Source organism: Magnolia sinica, chromosome 2 (assembly GCF_029962835.1).
Source record: "Magnolia sinica isolate HGM2019 chromosome 2, MsV1, whole genome shotgun sequence".
Lineage (NCBI taxonomy): Eukaryota > Viridiplantae > Streptophyta > Magnoliopsida > Magnoliales > Magnoliaceae > Magnolia > Magnolia sinica.
This window is the reverse complement of record NC_080574.1, coordinates 19,269,537-19,289,803: the sequence shown is the minus strand read 5'-3', so window position 1 is coordinate 19,289,803 and position 20,267 is coordinate 19,269,537. Positions and strand designations below refer to the sequence as shown.

Sequence of the window (20,267 nt, the reverse complement as noted above, 5' to 3'; positions counted from 1 at the left end):
TCGTCTTTACGCATTAATAGTTCGTCAACATCCAATGGTTGATCTTCAACTTGATCATTTCCTTCAATCTCTTCCACCGACTGACTGCTGCTACTTGCCCCCCTCCTCCGCCTTCGAGCCAAAGTACCTTCTTCAGGTGTCGATCTGAATGCAACATCTTCAACTTGGTCCCATGTTAGCTCCTCGCCTGCAAAGACTAGAATGAATGTAGATTATAGAGACTAGAGAAAGAATGTAGAATGTATGCTCTATGTAGATTCTGCAATCTATAGATTAGAATGAATGATGAGAAATAGAATGTATCAATGAAGAGATATACAATGTAAGAGAGAGAAATAGAATGTAGAATGAACTAGATTGTATGCATGTAGAATCGCATATTCTAGAATGTAGAGAATGAATGAAGATAAATAGAATGAATGAATGAGGAGATGTAGAATGACTCAGAGAGAGAGAGAGAGAGAGAGAGAGAGAGAGAGAGAGAGAGAGAGAGAGAGAGAGAGAGAGAGAGAGAGAGAGAGAGAGAGAGAGAGAGAGAGCAACTTAACTTTGACCTGCTTACCAGTTTGTGATTTGGTACTAAAGACGTTCAGTTATTTGGGTATTTTCGTCTGAGAAACCTCTGTAGGAACTAGAAAGTTTGGGGTGTTTCCTCCATGTAAACTCTTACTGAAGAGATCACAACCTTGAAGTCTCTTCTTCTGTCTTCTTGCCGTCATAATGTCATTTGTCATCAGCCAGAGCACATTCAACTGCCCGCTGTGTCGTTTGCTGTTGATCCAACTGACTGTTGTAGGGTTTGCCTTCAATCACAGAAGATTCAACCGGCTATGGCACATTTGTTTTCAATTGAAACACAGATATCCCATCTGCTGTTGCCTCGCTGTATATTCAATTAGATTCAACTTCTTGGCGTGTCATTCTCCATTTACTCAAAGCAATCCATTGATCATGACAAATCAGAGCTGCATTTGCGGCATTCACTGCTGGTCAAGATGGATATTAGCCTCTCTCTCTCTCTGGGTTTTTTTTTTTTTTTTTTTTTTTTGAGGTTTTATTGAAAGCTTGCAGAGATCTAGACTGTGGACCCTGTCTTCTCAGTAAACATTGTTGGGAAAATCTGTGAAGTTCCTAAGTATTGATTGGTGGAAATAAACTCTTATTTCGAGCCATATGTTTTCTAGGGGATGCATGGCGCATGTGCACTAGATACAGAGGTTTGGCTTGCCCTAGGACATCCCATGCCATACATAAGTTAGGATCCAAAAATCATACTGTTTTGGTGACCCTAACTACTCAATTTGTTAAACAAGAATAATTAGATACAATTTGATGGGCATGCTTAGTGTTAGAGTGTTAAGGTCCCTTGATATACATTGATACGCCATCCTCTAAATGCTCGAGCTTTTAGATCAAGTGGTGATTTGACATGGTATCAGAGCGGAAGGTTAAGTGTTCGAATCCTGGAAGTAGTAAATATGACATCAGAATATATTCTCCCACGGGGGGCCGCTTATGGTGTGAGTTGTGAGTATCCCTCCACCTGGGTGTGAGTAGTGTGTCCCTCCACCCTTGCCCAGTATGTTCCCGTGTGGAGTTCCACCCTGCACGAGCGGGGGAGTGTTAAAGTCACTTCATAGTGAGTGTGACATTTGTTTGTTGGACATATGCACGAAAACTGATGAAGTTGGTTGGGAAAATGCGAAGGAATTTCTAGAAACTAAATTATTTGTTGCTATAGCCCGATTATGACGTTAATATGTTGGCCCAAGCCCATCCATAGGGTACTCCTTGACATGTATATGGCGTATATGCACGAAATACAACAAACCCAATTGAGAAAATGCAAAGGAATTTCTAGAAATTAAATTATTTGTTGCTATAGCCCTATAATGAGGTTAATATGCTGGCCCATCTGTATGGTACTCCTTGACACATATATGGTGATTCGAATCAGCAAATCTGGGTTGGTCCATAGCCCAAAGATTGCGCTTAGTATTCCAGTCAGTTGACCTCTCACTAGATATTGATTGTTGATATTCTGTTTAACTATCTATTTGATAGTCAGCAATCGGGAAATTAGGAGGAAATCTGTGGAATATCCATGTGTGGCCCATATATTTAGTGGTCAAGATTGCCATTTGCATATGGCACAGAATGACCCCATATAAGCCTCTATACGTGGCTCTTGTGTCATATATTTTTATTCTTTTTTGTTTCTCTCTCTCTCTCTCTCTCTCTCTCTCTCTCTCTCTTTTTGGGTACATTGTATGTCTATGTGATTGCCCTTTTGTTCTTAACTTCTTGGTAGAAAAGCAGCCAACGATTAAATGTCTTTGCAAAATGAGAGCATCTAGTTGTCTTCTTTTAATAAGGGTTGTTATTTCCTCATACTTCTCATGTTTTACTATGTTGTTTTTGCAGGAAGAAAGATAACATTGAACTTCCTTCTTATGGAATTGAGGAAGTGTTGTAATCACCCAGTAAGCTGCTGCTGTCACAGATATAAATAATCTCTTACTATTTTGCTTCTTTTATTTTTAGGACACTTCTTTTGTTAGTGAATGTTCTTGCTGAGTGCGGTCAATATCCGTTCTTCACTTTGCAAACTAGTTAAAAAAAAATCCTTTGGTTTCACTACTTCCACGTTTGAAGTTTGAATGTATGAGTGATTGGAGTGATCTTGTAAATGGAACCTTAATACCTTATACAATTAAGCAGTTGGCTCCATTTCTTCAGCAAAGCAGGCATTGTTTTACCTGTACTTGCATAAAAGTTCACGTGAAATGCTTGGTTGGAGGTCATCTAAAGCACATTGATATCGCCATATTATGCTAAACAGCCGCTTCTGATGCGATCAGTAAGAAATTAATTCAAATATTTATTCTACCATTACTGGTATTATGCTCTTGCACTAGCCCTAGCTGCAAAATCCTGGAAGTAGACCTATAATGGAGATCTCAATTCGAACTAGTATCTGTGTAATGGAAAGGATTCTAACAAAAACCCTCATGTTTTGACCAATCCATCACTTGCGGGTAGTGTTTGTAGTATTGGTATCGTTACATGTATCACTGATTAGGGATACGGAACACGTATCTATATGGGCGATACCAAGAAATGTATCGCTGATTGAGGGAAACATGGGGAAAACTGTGTAATTTTTAGTGGAACTTTAGGAGATGCTAAAATACACATTTACATATTTAGGAATCGGAAAATTGCAAAAAAGAACCCTACATAATAATTTTTCTATTTAATAGGGGCCAAAAGCATATGTTGTCATAAAAAAATTAGTGCAATAGTAACAAAAAATAAGTTCATTTCATACCAATAACATCATTAGAAACGCAATAGTCTCTTAAAGTTGTTTCTAAATAAAAAAAAAAAAAAAAACTCATAAATCCATGCATACATACATGTCTATCCATCCATCCATCCATACAATTTTCACCCAAATCACCCTTAGGCTTTGGATTCTTAGTTAGCTAGAGTTGTACACGAGTCAAACCGAGTCGAGCTTGGCATAGCTTGACTCGGCTTGGCCACCAGCTGACCCTGGCTCGAACTCGGCTCGGCTCGGTCTTCGAGCCTGACTGGCCAGCTTGACTTGATTCAGTCAGCAGCTTGGGCTAGTTCGAGCCAAGATCGAGCCTGTGCAACATTTTCTCAAACACATGGAGTGCTCCTTCAATTTCTCACAATATGTAAAACATCAACAACATTTTACAGGTATTTCATCAAACACTCAGTAGACAACATCAAAATCAAGATACAAGGCTGTTTGTTTCATATCCATACCTTCCTCACCACCAGCCGACACTTCGTTGAGTCATTTCATCAAACACTTGGTGAGCAACATTAATATCAAAATAACCGAGTCACTGAATTGGTTCGATCCGAGTTTGATTCGAGCTGGGGTTCGATCTGAGCTCAGACAAGCTTGAACTCAGCTCAAAATTTTTTCGAGCTCCAAAAATCAGCTCGACTCGGCTTGAACTCAGTTTTGAACCAAGTTGAATCGAGCTTTTTGGAGTCGAGTCGAGCGAGTTAACCGAGCTAACTTGGTTCGTGTACAACTCTATACTTAGCCCCTAACACATCCTCTAATTACAAAGTCTATTGCTCGAACTAACTTGCTTGTGAAATTTCCCAATCTACCCTCCAAACTACAAATTTAGACATGTGGCATCAGCTCATCTCTCTAAATTCAAATTGGAGTTCCAGCTTTTATCTGACGCCACTATGATGTGATCTTGAGCCACAACAAACCCACATTAACTCTACGCATTAGAAATTCAGATCTAATACCACTGTCAATCCGTGCGCTTTGTGGAAACACGTTCAACGAGGATAGAACAATTGAAGAAATAATAACCAATAAAGCAATCACGCACAGAACACGATATTTTACGTGAAAAACCTTTATGGGAAAAAACCATGGCACAAAGCGACATAGATCCACTATAATCAAAACCTTAGAGTTTACACTACTCACCTTCTTCGAATACAGAATCGCCTGATCTTCCCTTGCGATGCACACCTAAAAAAAACCTTAGCCCCTTGAGAAATTCCTTCCGAAGTCCTTCCAAGTGTCTAGAACCCTCTCACCTCGCAAAACCCTTGCCCTTAGAGAGAAAACACTCGTATTAACTTAAGACCTAATCAAAATTGGACTTAAATATTTTGATTTGTGCTAGTATGCGTAAACCATTGGTCGGATCGAATGGAACCTTCGGTTGGACAGAAATGAACTGACTCACACATCGTTTGAATTGAAAATGTGCAAATCTTTAGTGTACAAACTGTGATTCACCCCTTAATTTGGTTGGACCGAAGATATTCCGGTCGAACCGACAATGGCCTTCTCTGCGCTATTAGATTGGCAGAATCCAAGGCATATCACACAACAATCTCCACCTTTGTTTGCATTATGCCAAGTAATCCTAAAGATCTCACGTGCAACCTTCACATTGAGTGTATACTGCTCCCTGCATTCTCCACTTGGAACATAGCCCCATCTGCACTCTTGTGCAAGGGTGCTCAATTTCATCAACGCCTGGAGAGATTGATCAAGCCCAAGTAATTCTTGAACTTCTTTGTGGCCATTGACTTTGTTAACATGTTCGCGGCGTTCTCGTTCATGTGAATCTTTTGAAACAGAATCTCTCCTGAAGTAATGAGTTCCTGCATCTTGTGGAACCTCATGTCGATGTGTTTGGTTCTCGCGTGATACACTTGATTTATCGTTAGATGGATAGCACTGTGATTTTTGCAATGCAACCGAATCACCTCCTGCTTTAACCTGGGTTCTCTTACTAGACCTTTCAACCATAATGCCTTATTTAACGCTTCTGTCGCAGCCATATATTTTGCCTCGGTTGTAGGCAATGCTATCGTAGATTGTAGCGTATATCTCCAACATATCGGTCTGCCTGCTAATGTGAAAACATATTCTGTAGTGGACCTCCTGTTGTTCAGATAACCTGCATAATCCGAATTCACGTAACTTACAACTCCACCTGAAGCTCCATATCTTTCGAACATGATTGCAATGTCGACTGTGCTCCTGAGATACTTTAGAATCCACCTAACATAATTTCAATGCTCCTTTTCTTGATTTGCCATATATCTGCTAACCACACTAATTGCCTGTGAGATATTTAGCCTCGTGCAAATCATTGCATACATGAGAGTCCCCACTGCACTCACGTACAACACCCGTGACATAAATGAAATCTCCTCTTCTGTACTTGAACACAACCTGGCTGATAGCCTAAAGTGAACTGCTAGAGGCGTGCTAACCGGCTTAGCACTATCCATATGAAACTTCTTTAACACTTTTTGCACATCTCTTCTGAGAAAGCCACAGCTTTCCAGACTCTCTATATCTATATATGTCCATGCCTAGGATCTTCTTCGCAGCACCTAGATCCTTCATGCGAAACTCCTTGCTTAATAGAGACTTAAGTAAGAGTATCTCCTTCTTGTCCTTTGCAGCAATTGGCATATCATCCATGTAAAGCATTAGTAGAATGTAGGATCCTTCTCAAGCACTTTGTAATATACATAACAATCATACTTACATTTGGTATAGCCAATCTCCACCATGTAGGAATCGAATCGCTTGTACTACTGCCTTGGAGACTGATTTATCCCATACAATGACTTCTTCAGCCTACACATGTGACCTTCTTTACCAAGCTCCTCGAATCATTTAGGCCGTTGCATGTAAATGACTTCCTCCAAGTTCCCATGAAGGAATGCCGTCTTCACATCGAGTAGCTCCAATTTCAAATTGGATTATGCTAGTATAGCTAGTACACCCTGATTGACGTATGTTTCACAACCACAGAGTAAACTTCATTACAATCTACTCATTCCCTTTGTAAGTATTTCTTTGCTACAAGCCTTGCCTTGTACTTTTCACCATTTTTTTTTTTTTTTGTTAATGCTTTCTTTGTTCCTAAACACCCACTTGCACACTATAGCCCTTTAACTTTTTGGAAGTTTCATGAACTCCCATGTCTGATTCCTATGTAGAGATTTTATCTCCTCTGCCATGATTGACATCCACTTCTCGCCATCCTTTCCAGACTTAGCCTCTTGAGAGGTGGACATATCTTGGAATTGAAGTTGCTCGCTCATCATCCAAATTGGTCTTGTCACAACGAAAATATGCGCTCGATCTTCTCATGGAGACCGGCATGTTAGGGTGCAAGCCTGCTACCACTCCCATGGATACTTCACAGAAGCTTCAACCAGATGATGGTCCTCTCCTTACTGATCCCGAGATGTATCGACGACTTGTAGGCCGGCTTATTTACCTGACTATTACTCACCCAGATCTCTCATTTGCAGTGGGGGTTGTTAGCCAATTCATGCAAGCTCCCTGTACTTCTCATCTCACGGCTGTCTACCGCATACTTCGGTATTTAAAATCAGCCCCGGGTCTTGGCCTCTACTTTCAGTTGCATGGTCATCTTCATCTTTCTGGCTATTTCGATGCTAATTGTGCAGGTAGTACTTTTGATCGCCGCTCTACATCCGGCTTCTGTACCTTCCTAGATGGCAATCTTATAAACCTGGAAGAGCAAAAAGCAGCCAGTTGTTGCCTAGTCCTCAGCTGAAGCTAAATATCGTGCTATGGCTCATGCGACATGTGAACTTGTGTGGCTTCGCAATCTTCTTGAAGAACTTGGCTATCCTCCTTCGGGTCCTATTCCTCTTCACTGTGACAATCAAGCGGCCATCCATATTGCTCGTAACCCAGTTTTCCACGAGCGAACCAAGCATATTGAGGTTGACTGTCACTTTATTCGGGAGAAAGTCGCTTCTAAGGAAATTGTCACTCCTTTTGTTCGATCTGGGGATCAACTTGCTGATGTTCTTACAAAATCCTAGAGTCGAGATGCTCTTCATCGTGTTCGCGACAAGTTGGGCATGATCAACATCTATGCTCCAACTTGAGGGGGAGTATAGAGAATGCTAGTGTATTATATTTATAGTGTGTCCTTTTAGTGTAAGTGCATGTGCACACTTCCCTATTCCCCTGCAGTGTACTATATGTTTTTTCATAATAAAATATTATGTGTTAGGGCATGCAAGCCTAACACATATCATCTCTCCCAAACTCTCCTCCTCCTCTCTCAATATTCTCATCTCTTCTTCACATTATCCTCATCAAATCTTTTTCTACTAGGAATGTCATATCTCCACTCTTTATGAACAATGTGAATGAAATCATGTCCTTGAACCCATATCGAACTAGGGCTCTAATGTTTGTCTCTCTCTGTTCCTGGCTATACTCTCTTGGGTATCCTGCTAATTGTTTTGGTCAGCATCTTACTCTTGTTGAATTTCATCTTCAGTAACCTACTCAATTGACTCTACATGCACCGACAATTTCTCTGCATCACTATGTGTTTCTGACTCCTTTGCAGCGTCATTGTTGGTCTTCAACATTGATGCCTCATCAAATATGACATCTTTGCTAATGACCACCTTTTGAGAAACTGCATCCCAAAGCTTGTAACCCTTAACACCTTTCTCTTACCCAAGAAAGATGCACTTTCTAGATTTGGGATCCAACTTCGACCTTTGTCCTCTTTACACGTGGACGTATGCTGGACACTCAAAAATTCTCAATCTTGAGTAATTGACGTCATTGCATGTTCAGACTTCCTTTGTAATCTTGGAGTCTAGCGCTTTAGATGGTGACCGATTCACAATAGAGCATGCCGTGTTAACCGCCTCTACCCAGAAGCTTTTAGGCAGCCCCACATTCAAACACGTACTTCTTGCCCTCTCCAATAGAGTTTTGTTCGTCCTCTCTGCCACATTGTTTTGCTGTGGGGTCCCTGGAGTTGAGAAGTGCCTTGTGATGCTTTGTTCCTTGCATAATTTCATGAATTCCGCCTCTCTGTAATCTGTACCGTTATCTGACCTTACACACTTAATCTGTCTCTCGGTTTGCTTCTTTACTTTCGCCTTTCATTCCTTGAACTTGCCGGTCACCTCAGACTTGTGCTTTAAGAAGTGGATCCAAACTTTCCTCAAGTAATCATCTATGAAGCGCACAAAGTATTGTGCTTCTCCCTTAGACAGTACTGTCATCGTCCTCCATACATTAGAATGAATATAATTGTGCACCTTTAGTATGTATAATAGTATTGAACCTCACCCTACACTGCTTCTCATTAATGCAATGCTCACAGAAGTCCATCATGCACGACTTAACTTCCTTCTACAGTTTCCGTTTATGGAGTTCCATCATGCCCATCTCACAGGTGTGGGTTTGACTCCCCTCCTTGGCATTATCGATACACGTGGTTGCGGATGATTGCGTGTATCTGCAGGGAATAGTCTCGCCTCAAGAGGGGCGGGGACACCTTGTGTTGTAAAAGAAATCATGCCCCCTTTGCTCATATACCGTAATCGCATATGCCATAGATTTTTGTCATCTGTGCCGGATGCTACATGTGAGGTGGTAGCGTCATCACCTATAACCATGTTCCCAACCAACCCGTATAGATTTCCCATCTTATTCCCCTTCATTAACACCATTGCACCTCTGGTGACCTTGGTTACATCGCCAGATGCGGTGAACGCGCACCTGTTCATATCTAAAATCCCTAAGGATATCAAATTTATCTTCAGATCCGGGACATGCCTGACATCACCTAGAGTCTGTATGACTCCATCAAACATCCTTACCTTGATGGTCCCTATTTTGATGGCCTTACATGCTATGTCATTCCCTATCAGAACACTTCCACCATCATAGGACTTGTAGGAATCGAACTAAGTCCTATTCGGGCATATATGATACGAACACCCTGAATTGAGTATCTATGTAACATCTCGAATTTTCACAGCCAGAGTTTATACTCGTGCCCGAGAAAATCGGGTCTTAATGATGTATAAATTGAATGCTTTTGAAAATCACACATTATTATTATTTTTTTCATTTGGATTATGTCCATATACATTCATGAAGGTAATATTCACAAGAATAAAATTGACTGATTTGATTATTTCATCAGAGTAAAGAAATTCAATAAATAATTAAATGCCTTCTCAATGGAAACTTATTACATTAATCGAGTTCGCAGCGTAAGTATAAAACTAAATAATAAAACTATCTTCGTATTCTTTCAGTATATTCTTCTGTAGGGAGATGATCCTCTAGGTCTTCAATCTGTACATCACTTGTATCATCTGTACAGTTGGGAGAGGGTTAATGCCCTACTCATAATGATGGTTACCCTTTAAGATTAACAATAATTCAAGATTCATAAAAGCAATGTAAAAGTTCTGATATGTCCCGTACTCCACAACTACAAGAGGTATCAATATGCATAAGCAATCTATATGAGATGCATGCCTAGCAAAGTATATGCTGTTTATCACACTTAGCGATCGCCACAAGGTGCAATATGATTAGAGTTATCCAACTTGCCCTGCATCCCATACTACGGAGATTCGTCGGTGTCCCACGTTTAACATGGATTTATGCAGTTATCTTAAGACGAACACAACACATGACTGGGTGAATCACGCAACCCGGATTGGAGCGATTAATTGCGACATCCAACCCCCAAAAGAAAAGACCGGTTTGGAGTAACTAAATGCCACATCCAACCCTCAAAAAGAAAAGAATTGATGTAACACGTATATATAACGATTTACATACACCAAGTTGTGCACCATCACCCATGAAACATGGAATTATGGGTCGCCCCAAGGCCACAATTGAAAACGTATTACGTCCACGATATTTATTCGATCGCTAGAAGAGGGATACCCAACATCGTACTTGCACCAAAAAGGGAAATCCATTGAATCATGGGAGTTCAGGAATATCAAGACACATGCCCAAACCTTTTAAAAATAGATAGCACATGGCCAATACATAAAGAGGAGTCGTAATGGCCAATGTAATAAAGAGGAGAGTGACGATGGTTAACTCAATAAAAGAAGAGTAGCAATGACTAACTCAACAAATAGGAGACCGCCAACGGCCGATTCAATAATAAGGAGAGTGGCAATGGCTAACCCAATAAAGAGACGAGTGGCAGGGCCAACTCAATAAATTTGGTAAGGTAAGGGCAAGGCTTGTATCCATGGCCCCACATAAATTCAGAAAGATCACTTGTAATCAACATTATATTGTAAGCCAAAGACAAATAATTGATGGTAAAACATATAATTGTAGTGAAAATTCAAAGTAATATGAAAGCATGTAAAAGGCAAGATAAATGAAGGCATGTAAAAGGCAGGATAAATATAGCAACTTAAATTAATGTAAGCTTAAAGGATAAAACCCTCACATCAAGTGTTGTTTCTTCCTTGAATTCAAGTATACATCGAGGAATTGAATTCTAGATTTAAGCTGTTGGAAAAGGAGAAAGAGAATGTGAGAGGGAGGAATACTTGGCATGCTCTCTCTCTCTCTCTCTCTCTCTCTCTCTTTCTTTCCTTCTCTCTCTCTCTCTCTTTCTTTCTTACTCCATTTTCTCCTAAGCCGGATGGAAGGGAGTTTTCATTGGAACGTATAGCCTCTTACGCAGCTTGGTTTACGTAGTGGAAGGCGGCGTAGTTTACCTTATGCAACTCTGTTTATGCGTAATGAGGAATGTAGGCATCTGATACCTTACGCAACTTTGATCTTTTTCTTATGTCCTCCGTAGGTTAGATTGGATCTGGGTGTGCTATCATATAGACGCCCTAGATTTCTTGATCGTATTAGTGACGTAGAGTAGGAATCTGCACAGTTGAAAACAACTTCTTGGACGAGTGCGGCAGATGCGTCTTGAGTTTTGTCTCCGCAGAACTGGGGAGTGCTGACCTTCTGTTCGTCCTTCTTTCGGACAACGTAGAGAGGGTCAGGCATCCCTTTCCTATGCTTTGGACGGTTCGAATTTAGAACCAGATCCGGTTATTTTGTGTCGTGGAATGCCTTGCGACATGGTTTTCCTGTTGAAAACGTGTAGCAGAAGGATTCTTCACTGCCCTAGTCGGGGAGTCTTCCGATTTTCTAGGTTCTTTGGTTGGAGTCGGATCTCTCTCCGACGTAGGTTGGATGGCTAAGATGGCCCCAATCAATGGTGGGTGTTATAGAAGCTTAGATTTCCTACACAGCAATCCGAAATAGTTTCTATTTTCGGTTCTCTTCCTCACATAGTCCATCTGAGATTGGATTTGTGCCCTTATTATATATCGTGTCTAGGTGGATTAACTCGGAGTTCGTTCGAAATTGACCCAACTATCGAATGGACGGTTTGGATCATCTACGTGGGCCATGATGGTGGGCCACAGACGTGCAAAACACGAGAAGTTTACGATTTCGAAACCCATTGCACGCACCATTGTTGGCTCGTGTTTGTGTGCATGCACGTGTGCATGGGTGTGTATGGACGACATGGGTCTACTCGGATTCGAGTCCCTCAACATGATGGACGGTTCAGATCATCTTGATGGATGATTGAGGTGGGCCACGACTCGTCCCAGCAGACGGTCTTCCGTCGAGTGTAGAAGGAAGAAAGGAGATTGCTTTCTTTACTTGATTTTCATCGGGTCAAACCTTGTTTGACCTGATCCCTCCTTCAGTGCACTACTGGTGCACGAGTGCTATGTATATGCACTGCAAGTGGGGTCCACTTGTGATGATCCTGGGAAATCTACACCGTTCATTCATTTTTCCATTTAATTGAAGGGGTTGAGCCCACATTTGAAGCATGTCCAACGATCAGGTGGGCCCCAAAATTAACGGTTAATGGCTGACCTGCCCATTGGGTCACTTTTACAATGATCTAAGGGCTGGAATTCGACATGTACAGCTAATTTATGATACTTAGGCGTAATGTAAAATTTCACTTTAGACGGATCGTGGGAACCGTGTGATCAAGAATTTAGGAGTCTAGTTTAATAGCATTTTCGTAATTATTGTTGTTCTAAGAGTTTTGTGAAATCTAATGAGTCTACATGGTTGTAGGCGCGTTTCTAAATAATTATTATAAAAGAATTTATGCCTAAATCATCATGGATGAAGGGTTATTCGTTGATTTAGTTAGTGGAACGTACATGTATTAAATTACGTGATCAACGGTCGGATGACTTGATTCGTGGGTGGGGATTGTTCTCAAGGATTAGATACGTGTCAGAGTATAGATGTTAGGTTAGGATAGTTAGATTTGTATACTACACGTGTACATATTAAGTTAATTTCTTAGTAATGCTCGAGAACTTTCAATGCTCGGGTATTGAAATGTTGGGGGCGTTACAATCTAAATATCTGAAAGATGACTTGTACCTAAGGAGATCGGGAGGAGATCTCCTTTTGAGCTCTCTTTCGTTACGCTAGCTGATTCGCTCGTGTTCCTTTTTCCCTTATTTTTTAGACCATCCTTCTTTTTATGGCAGTCTCTCTTGAAGTTTCCCTTTACGCCACAATAGAAGCATTTGTCCTTAGCCTTTAATTTCGATCTAGACTTTTTCTTCCTATCAGATCGAGATTGCTCCACAGATCTTCCACGTCCTTGACCCCCTTTCTCACCTAACCCTTCTGCCTGAGAGTCCTTATCGCTTGACTTCTTCCTCATCTTGTTAGAAACGAGTGCCGTGATGATTTCTTACAGCTTCACTGTATTCTTCATATACAACATAGTAATAGTGAGATTGTCATATGATGTGGGAAGCGATGCTAAACGTAGCACCTCTTTATCTTCTTCCTCGATCGTCTCTTTGAGCCTTAACAACTCGCTACATACCTTGGTAAACGAGTTCACATGCTTTAGGAGATCGGATCCTTCCTTCATCCATAGCCCAAAAAGTTGTTTCTTCACTAACAACTTATTAGTGAGGGAATTTGCCGTGCATAAATCTTCTAGTTTCTTCCACATCTTTAGGGGTGATTCTAATCCAGAACGTTGTACACGACTTTATCTGATAGACACAGACGGATGGTGCTCATAACTTTCTCCCTGAGTTTGTTCCAGTTATTGTTCGACATCTTCTTCGGTTTAGTCTCCAACAATGCCTTCCTCAACCCCCGTGATACTAGAATATGCTTAACCTTCCGTTGCCACAAACTGAAATTGTTCTTCTCGTCGAATTTTTAGATATCGAATTTTGACCTTGATATCTTTGTTGAATTCCCAAGCGTCCTTAAACCTAACTCTCTGATATCACTTTGTTGTGTTAAAGCGGGCTCGACTCCGATACAACTTTGTTGTAATCACGAAACCAAGATCAACCCATGTGATGTGTGTGGGGGTGTAAGAGTGTGTGTCTTCACCTTTCAAAAAAAAAAAAAAAAAACTCTGATCAACCCTAAGTATTATAAATTTAGATATAATTCCACCTTCAATCCGTGTGCTTTGTGGAAGCACGTTCAACGAAGATAGAACAATTGAATAAACAATAACCAATAAAGCAGTCACACACAAAGCACTATTTTACGTGGAAAACCCTTATGGGAAAAACCACGGCACAAAGCGACAAAGATCCAATATAATGAAAACCTTAAGAGTTTACACCGCTCACCTTCTTCGATTACAGAATCACCTGATCTCCCCTTACAAGCGCACCTAGGAAAAACCCTAGCCCCTTGAGAAAATCCCTTTTGAAGCCCTTACAAGTGCCCGGAACCCTCTTACCTCGCAAAACCCTTGCCCTTAGAGAGAAAACACTCGTATTAACTTAAGCCCTAAATTGAAACTAGACTTAAATACCCCGATTTGTGCTAATTTGTGTAAACCGTTGGTCGGACCGAAACGAACCAACTCACGCATATCGGTCGAACTGAAAACATGCAAATCTTTAGAGTGTGCAAATTGTGATTCACCCCCTAATTTGGTTGGACCAAAGATATTCCGGTTGAAACAATAGTGGCCTTCTTCGCACTATCAGATTGACAGAATCCAAGGCATCCTGCACAACACATTATCTTGGGATATTTTCCACAACTAAAACTGCCTCCAAACCTTTTCGAATTATTATTTAACCTCTGTATCGACACCCCTATTGATGCCACTTGTCTATCATATATGAATTTCCTACCCTTTATAAAGCCCACGAAATCCCTTAAAATTACCACTTAGCGTCCTTAATCTCTATAATTTGCCCTTTCTCAAAAAATGGGATCTTGCCTCTTTTTATTCTCAATATCTAAGCCCAGGAGATTATCCCTGGCAACTCCTCACTAACCCTTAGCTAAAACTCTTGCAACAAGAAGGAGAATTGATTGAGAATTCAGCATAATCAGAGAAGAAAAATGAAGAATTCCAAGGGATGGGGTTAGATCTAAAGACCTTTGTGATTCTCATATTTGAACAGGCTAAGGAGTATGCCACATACTCCGAGCTTTAGGATACAACTCATATAACCTTTCTCAAGTAAGAGAAACTCTTTTATCTCTCAGTTTTCCCTTTTCACTTTTGTAAATTCTACTAAAAAAGAAGCCAGCAAGACCCTCTGTCACAGCTTAAGTTGATCGAAATTGGAGTCACTCAAATGGTTCCACACACTAATAAGCTTTCTTTCCTTTTTCAGCAATTCTCTTTTGTTTTCATAGATCTTTGAAAAACCACACAGAATTTCGCTTCTTTTGATAGTAGAGGCCACAATTTTGTGGGTGGGGAAGTGACGAGGGGTGCCTAATACCTTCTTTCTCCATCACTGAGGCCCTTGTCTGGATCTCCAGTTTGTGGACTTTTTGGAGTCAATTTGTCAGAATTTTGAGTTTCTAACTGGCCTTGTGCAGATTTTGCTCAAATTCGGTTAGTGCTTACTCCTACATTTTCCACCGTCTCTCTCATCATCTATTGAGATTGCCGGATCCACATCCACACTATGATGTCACCAAATTGCTATTCACATTGCACCAAATCTCATTTCCCAATAGGCCTTGAAGCATATTGGCGTTCATGGCCTTTTTCATGAGGGGTTACATAGAGCCTACTAATGCTCTTTTGTCAAGAGCGATGATCAGTTGGCTTAGGTTTTCATGAAATCTCTTGGAAGGGAGAAAAGTTCTGGGCAATTGTAGATTAGCCAGGCGTTCTTAACTTACCCTCAAATTATGAACATGTGGTTTTATTCTTTATTGCTATACTCATATAAATGCCATGGTGTGCTAGAGGAAATTATGTTTGTGTGGTGATTAAGTTTCTTCCCATTTCATCTTTCATCACAAATGAAACATATCTTAGAAAACTGTCCTCTTGCCAATTGTCTTCAAGAACCTCTCAGCATAACCTGGGAAGCTCTATCATTAATTACCATGTTGTATTTTACTGAATATAGGCAAACCAGTCATGAAGTGTAACGTTAATGAAAGCATGGGTGTGCACTTCACCCACTTTATCTTCCAATCTAAGTTCAAATTTTTATCATATATTGTTCTCCTTCGTGCAGTATCTTTTTCCTGGCCAGGAGTTGGGTGAAGTTCCCGTGTCATTAGTTGCATCATCAGGGAAGCTTCAGCTTTTACAAAAGGTCTGTTTGTATGGTGTCACACACATATTTGCTAATTGCCTCTCTTCTTCCGTCTTATTTGCCAAAACTGCGGTAACTTTTTTATGTATAGAAAGCAGAAACTCCATTATTTAAACTTTTGTATGTCTGCAGTTGCTTCCTAAATTAAAAGAGAGAGGAAATCGGGTATTGCTTTTCTCACAAATGACCAAGATGCTTGATATTCTGGAAGACTTCTTGTTGTTCCTTGGGCTAGCATATTTTAGGTGAGCATTTCTGAGGATGTTTCTGAGGTTCAAATTATGGAATTCAAATGATTTGCTTCAATTTCTTAACAGAGGCTGCATTAGGTATTTAAAATTTTTTACTTTGCTTTTTCATTATGAATCCTTCAAAGCTGTTACATAATAACTTGCTTATGTGAGATTTGTGATGGTTGTATTTTATTAACATTGGTTGAAATTCATGTTTATGGATAAATATGGTAGATCATGTTTCGGGCATATTGTGTGCAATTTGCTTGGTGTGTTTCACAACATAATCCCCTGGCTCCCCCATTTTTGGTAAATGATTTTAATTGCAAGTATTTGATATGGCTAATATGCAATGGCTGTTATTCTTTTCAATACGAATACCTAATACTTCCATTATCATTGTTGATAGTTGATGGCTTTATGTACTAACCTTATTGTTCAAACTTCTAGGAAGTCATGCATTTAGACAAAGTGGCCAAACTTTCTTGAAGTCATCCTAGACAACAAATTTCATTGTAAATTCTCTAACCAGCAACCATTCTAACTTCGTTACCATCTATTTCAATTGTTTATAAATTTACTACAATAAGAGAACCAAATTGCCATACATAGACGTGTTGGGTGAAAGTGTTGGATAAAAAGAACCTTGAATCACATGAGTTGTTTTCTCTATTGAATGTATACAAACAGATGGAAAGGTATAGTATTTATAGGCTTCTCAAGTCTATTTAGGAAGATTCTTGAGATCTTCTCAAGCTTATCTAAAGAGATCCTAGAGATCCTCTCAAGCCTATGTAAAAGATTTGCATAGATTACAAGAATACCCTCATAGAAACTACCGCACTATTTCTTAATTTTGGATTGCTTGATGAAGCATTTATCGTGTCTAAAAGCTTAGTAGTTTTATAGTCTCACTGTGATGACACCTAAGGGTCATGACTTCCTATTTTATAACTGGGTAAGTTTGTTTGGGTTGTGATCAAGGTGTCCCGTTGCAGTAATGGTGGGCGTAATGGTGCCCACCGTTACAGATATGCTGAATCGGCGTAATGGCCGATACACCCTTTGTTTGCATCATTTTTTTTTTTGCTCCAAAAAATCTAGAAAATTGTAACTATTCTAAATATGCATTCATTTATAATTTTGAATATGTTGATGGTAGTGTAACGGTTCAGTCTTTGGTGAGAATGTTGTATTGGGCTTTAATTATCTAGCTATATAATATCAATATGAATTTATCAGAATGGATGTAATACCAAAATATCTCCTATTTGTAGGTATTGGTGTATTATATACCTTGCGACTTGCACACATTTCATTTCAACATACATAGTCTAAGTACTTTTGTGTCCTATTATGTAATTCATGTATTCAACAATTTAATATAATTTCCGCCAATAAATCTTAAGGAAGAAAAAAAAATAGACTCGGTTGAATAGTGTTGCTGATTTGGCGGACTGTTCGATGCGCCAAATCAACCTCAAATTCATGTAATCTGTTGGCACTTATCCCACTAATGGATTGGTGGACATTTATTGCACATTGAAGAATGAAAAATATCAAATGGTCTTATTTCAAAGAACAAGTGTCTACAAATTAACAGTGAAAATCGTTTAAACAATTTAATTTGGGTTTCTGACATAGCATCAACAGTGCCATAATTTAAATTATTAATTTTGAGTTAATGCATGCCTCATGTATAATTTTTTGGGTCACGTACATCCCACCTTGATGTATGTATTGTATATCAATGTTTTCCATCTGTTTTACCAACTCATTTCAGGGCATGGTCCAAAAATAAGGTAGATACAGATCTCAAGTGGACCACTAGTGGGTGAGGCCCTAAATGTGGGACCTACCTTGATGTATTTGTATATGTAAACAAACCAAAAACAATGAAGGCTTTGGGGAGAATTATTATTCTTTTTTGTGTTTGAGACAACCCTAAAGGGTCGAATATATAGAGTTTTACAATGACTATACAAGGTAAGATGATAAATACAAAATCTTCTATACAAGGAATGTGGCCTGTCTAACATCCCCCCTCAAACTAATGCTTGTCATCAAAAATTAATGTTTGCTAACTAGAAATGAGTGTTGTGCAGAAGTGAGGGACTTCGTGAGAATGTCGGCAATCTGATCATGGGATACAACATGTGGTAGCGACATGATCCGAGACTGAAACTTCTCGTGGATGAAGTGACAGTCAACTTCAATATGCTTTGTTCGTTCACGAAAACCCGGATTTGAGGCAATCTGAATGGCACTCAGATTATCTGCATGGAGTGGAGTAGGATCTTGTAGATGAACGCCCAAGTCAGAAAGAAGTCCACGTAACCAAATAATCTCACTACAAGCTGCTGACATTGCTCTATACTCGGCTTCCGTGCTTGATTTGGAAACAGTGGCCTGCTTCTTACACTTCCAAGAGATAGGAGAAGTGCCGAGAAAAAGACAATAGTCAGTGGTAGATCTGCGTGTGAGAGTACAATCGGCCCAGTCAACATCTAAATAAGCACGAAGGTCCAGAGGGGCCGTGGATGAGAAGAATAGAGATCGATCCAGAGTTCCACGTAGATACCGTAAGATACGCAATACTGCAGTCATATGAAGAGTTTGAGGAGTAGAAACAAATTGACTAAAAACTTTGACGGTGTAGGCAATATCAGGACGAGTCATTGTTAAGTAAACCAGACTCCCAACCAAACGGCGGTATAAGGTGGGATCCACAAGGAGTTCACCATCGTCACGGCCATATTGAACGTTAAGTTCCGAGGGAGTATGAACTGTCTTCTGATCCGTTAAGGAGGCCAAGGCGAGAAGATCCTTGGTATATTTATGTTGGCTAACCAGGATTCCACATATAGAACGCGAAAATTCAAGTCCAAGAAAGTATGTTAGATGACCTAGGTCCTTATCTTGAAGGATGACTTCAGAACTTCCTTTAAAGCCGAGATGCCAGTATCATTGCTACCAATCAGAAGTAGGTCATCAACATATACAAGAACAATGATGATTCCATGCTCAGAGGTGCGCAAGAATAATGATGGATCATGGCCACTTTGAGTAAATTTAGCTTCTGTAATAACATCATGAAAACGTTGGAACCATGCACGAGGGGCTTGTTTAAGACCGTATAGAGCTTTCTTCAAGCGACAGATTTTATTGGCAGGGATTAAAGATCTAGGAGGTTTCAAATAGACTGTTTCTTGGAGGTCTCCATGAAGAAAAGCATTTTTCACGTCCATCTGAGTGAGTGGCCAAGAGCGAACTGATGATACTGCTAGAAGAGTGAACAATTTTCATCTTGGCCACAGGAGCGAATGTCTCATTATAATCAATTCCGTGTTCCTGTTTGTATCCCTGAGCGACAAGTCGAGCTTTGTATCGATCTAATGATCCGTCAGACTTGAGCTTCATATAATAAATCCATTTACTAACAATTAATTGTTGGTCAGTAGGTCGAGTAATAATGTCCCACGTATGGTTATCATCCAATGCAGCAAGTTCTTCTGCCATAGCCTCCTTCCAACAATCATGACTGGCTGCCTGATGGTATGAAGTAGGAATAGATACAGTATCCAGGGTAGTATTTATGGGAGACAGAGTATATCAAGCGATCAGGCTGTCGATGTACACGAGTGGAACGACGTACCAAGATAGGATCCGGATCGGTTATAGGTACAGTAGGGAGAGTAGTAGGTGATGGATATGTACGTGGTTGTCATGAATAAACCTGCAATGGACAAGGAGGGGTACTCGAGGCAACTGGAATGTCAGGAAAAATAGTAAGACTAGACAAGTGGTGTAGGCGAAGGAGGAACAGATGAATGAAAGGCAATATGCTCAGGAAAAACGTGTCGTGATACCCGTACACGACGAGAGACCCGATCATAGCAATGAAAACCCTTCTGAGTTTCTCCAAATCCCAAGTACATACATTTGACTGATTTTGAGGAAAGTTTGTTACGTTCACCTGATGCCAGATGAACATAACATACACAACCAAAAACACGAAATGTGGAATATGTAGGA

At 40.1% G+C, this 20,267-nt stretch overlaps 1 protein-coding gene across 1 annotated transcript in view; it reads left to right on the top strand.

The window, feature by feature from the left end:
- LOC131236527 (CHD3-type chromatin-remodeling factor PICKLE-like) overlaps positions 1 to 20,267 on the top strand; it is a 76,439-nt gene that overhangs the window by 41,678 nt on the left and 14,494 nt on the right. The window contains exons 13-15 of the mRNA XM_058233764.1: positions 2,425 to 2,483; positions 15,919 to 15,999; positions 16,132 to 16,244. Of these exons, the coding sequence (XP_058089747.1) occupies positions 2,425 to 2,483; positions 15,919 to 15,999; positions 16,132 to 16,244 (253 nt within the window). The remainder of the gene's footprint in view (positions 1 to 2,424; positions 2,484 to 15,918; positions 16,000 to 16,131; positions 16,245 to 20,267) is intronic.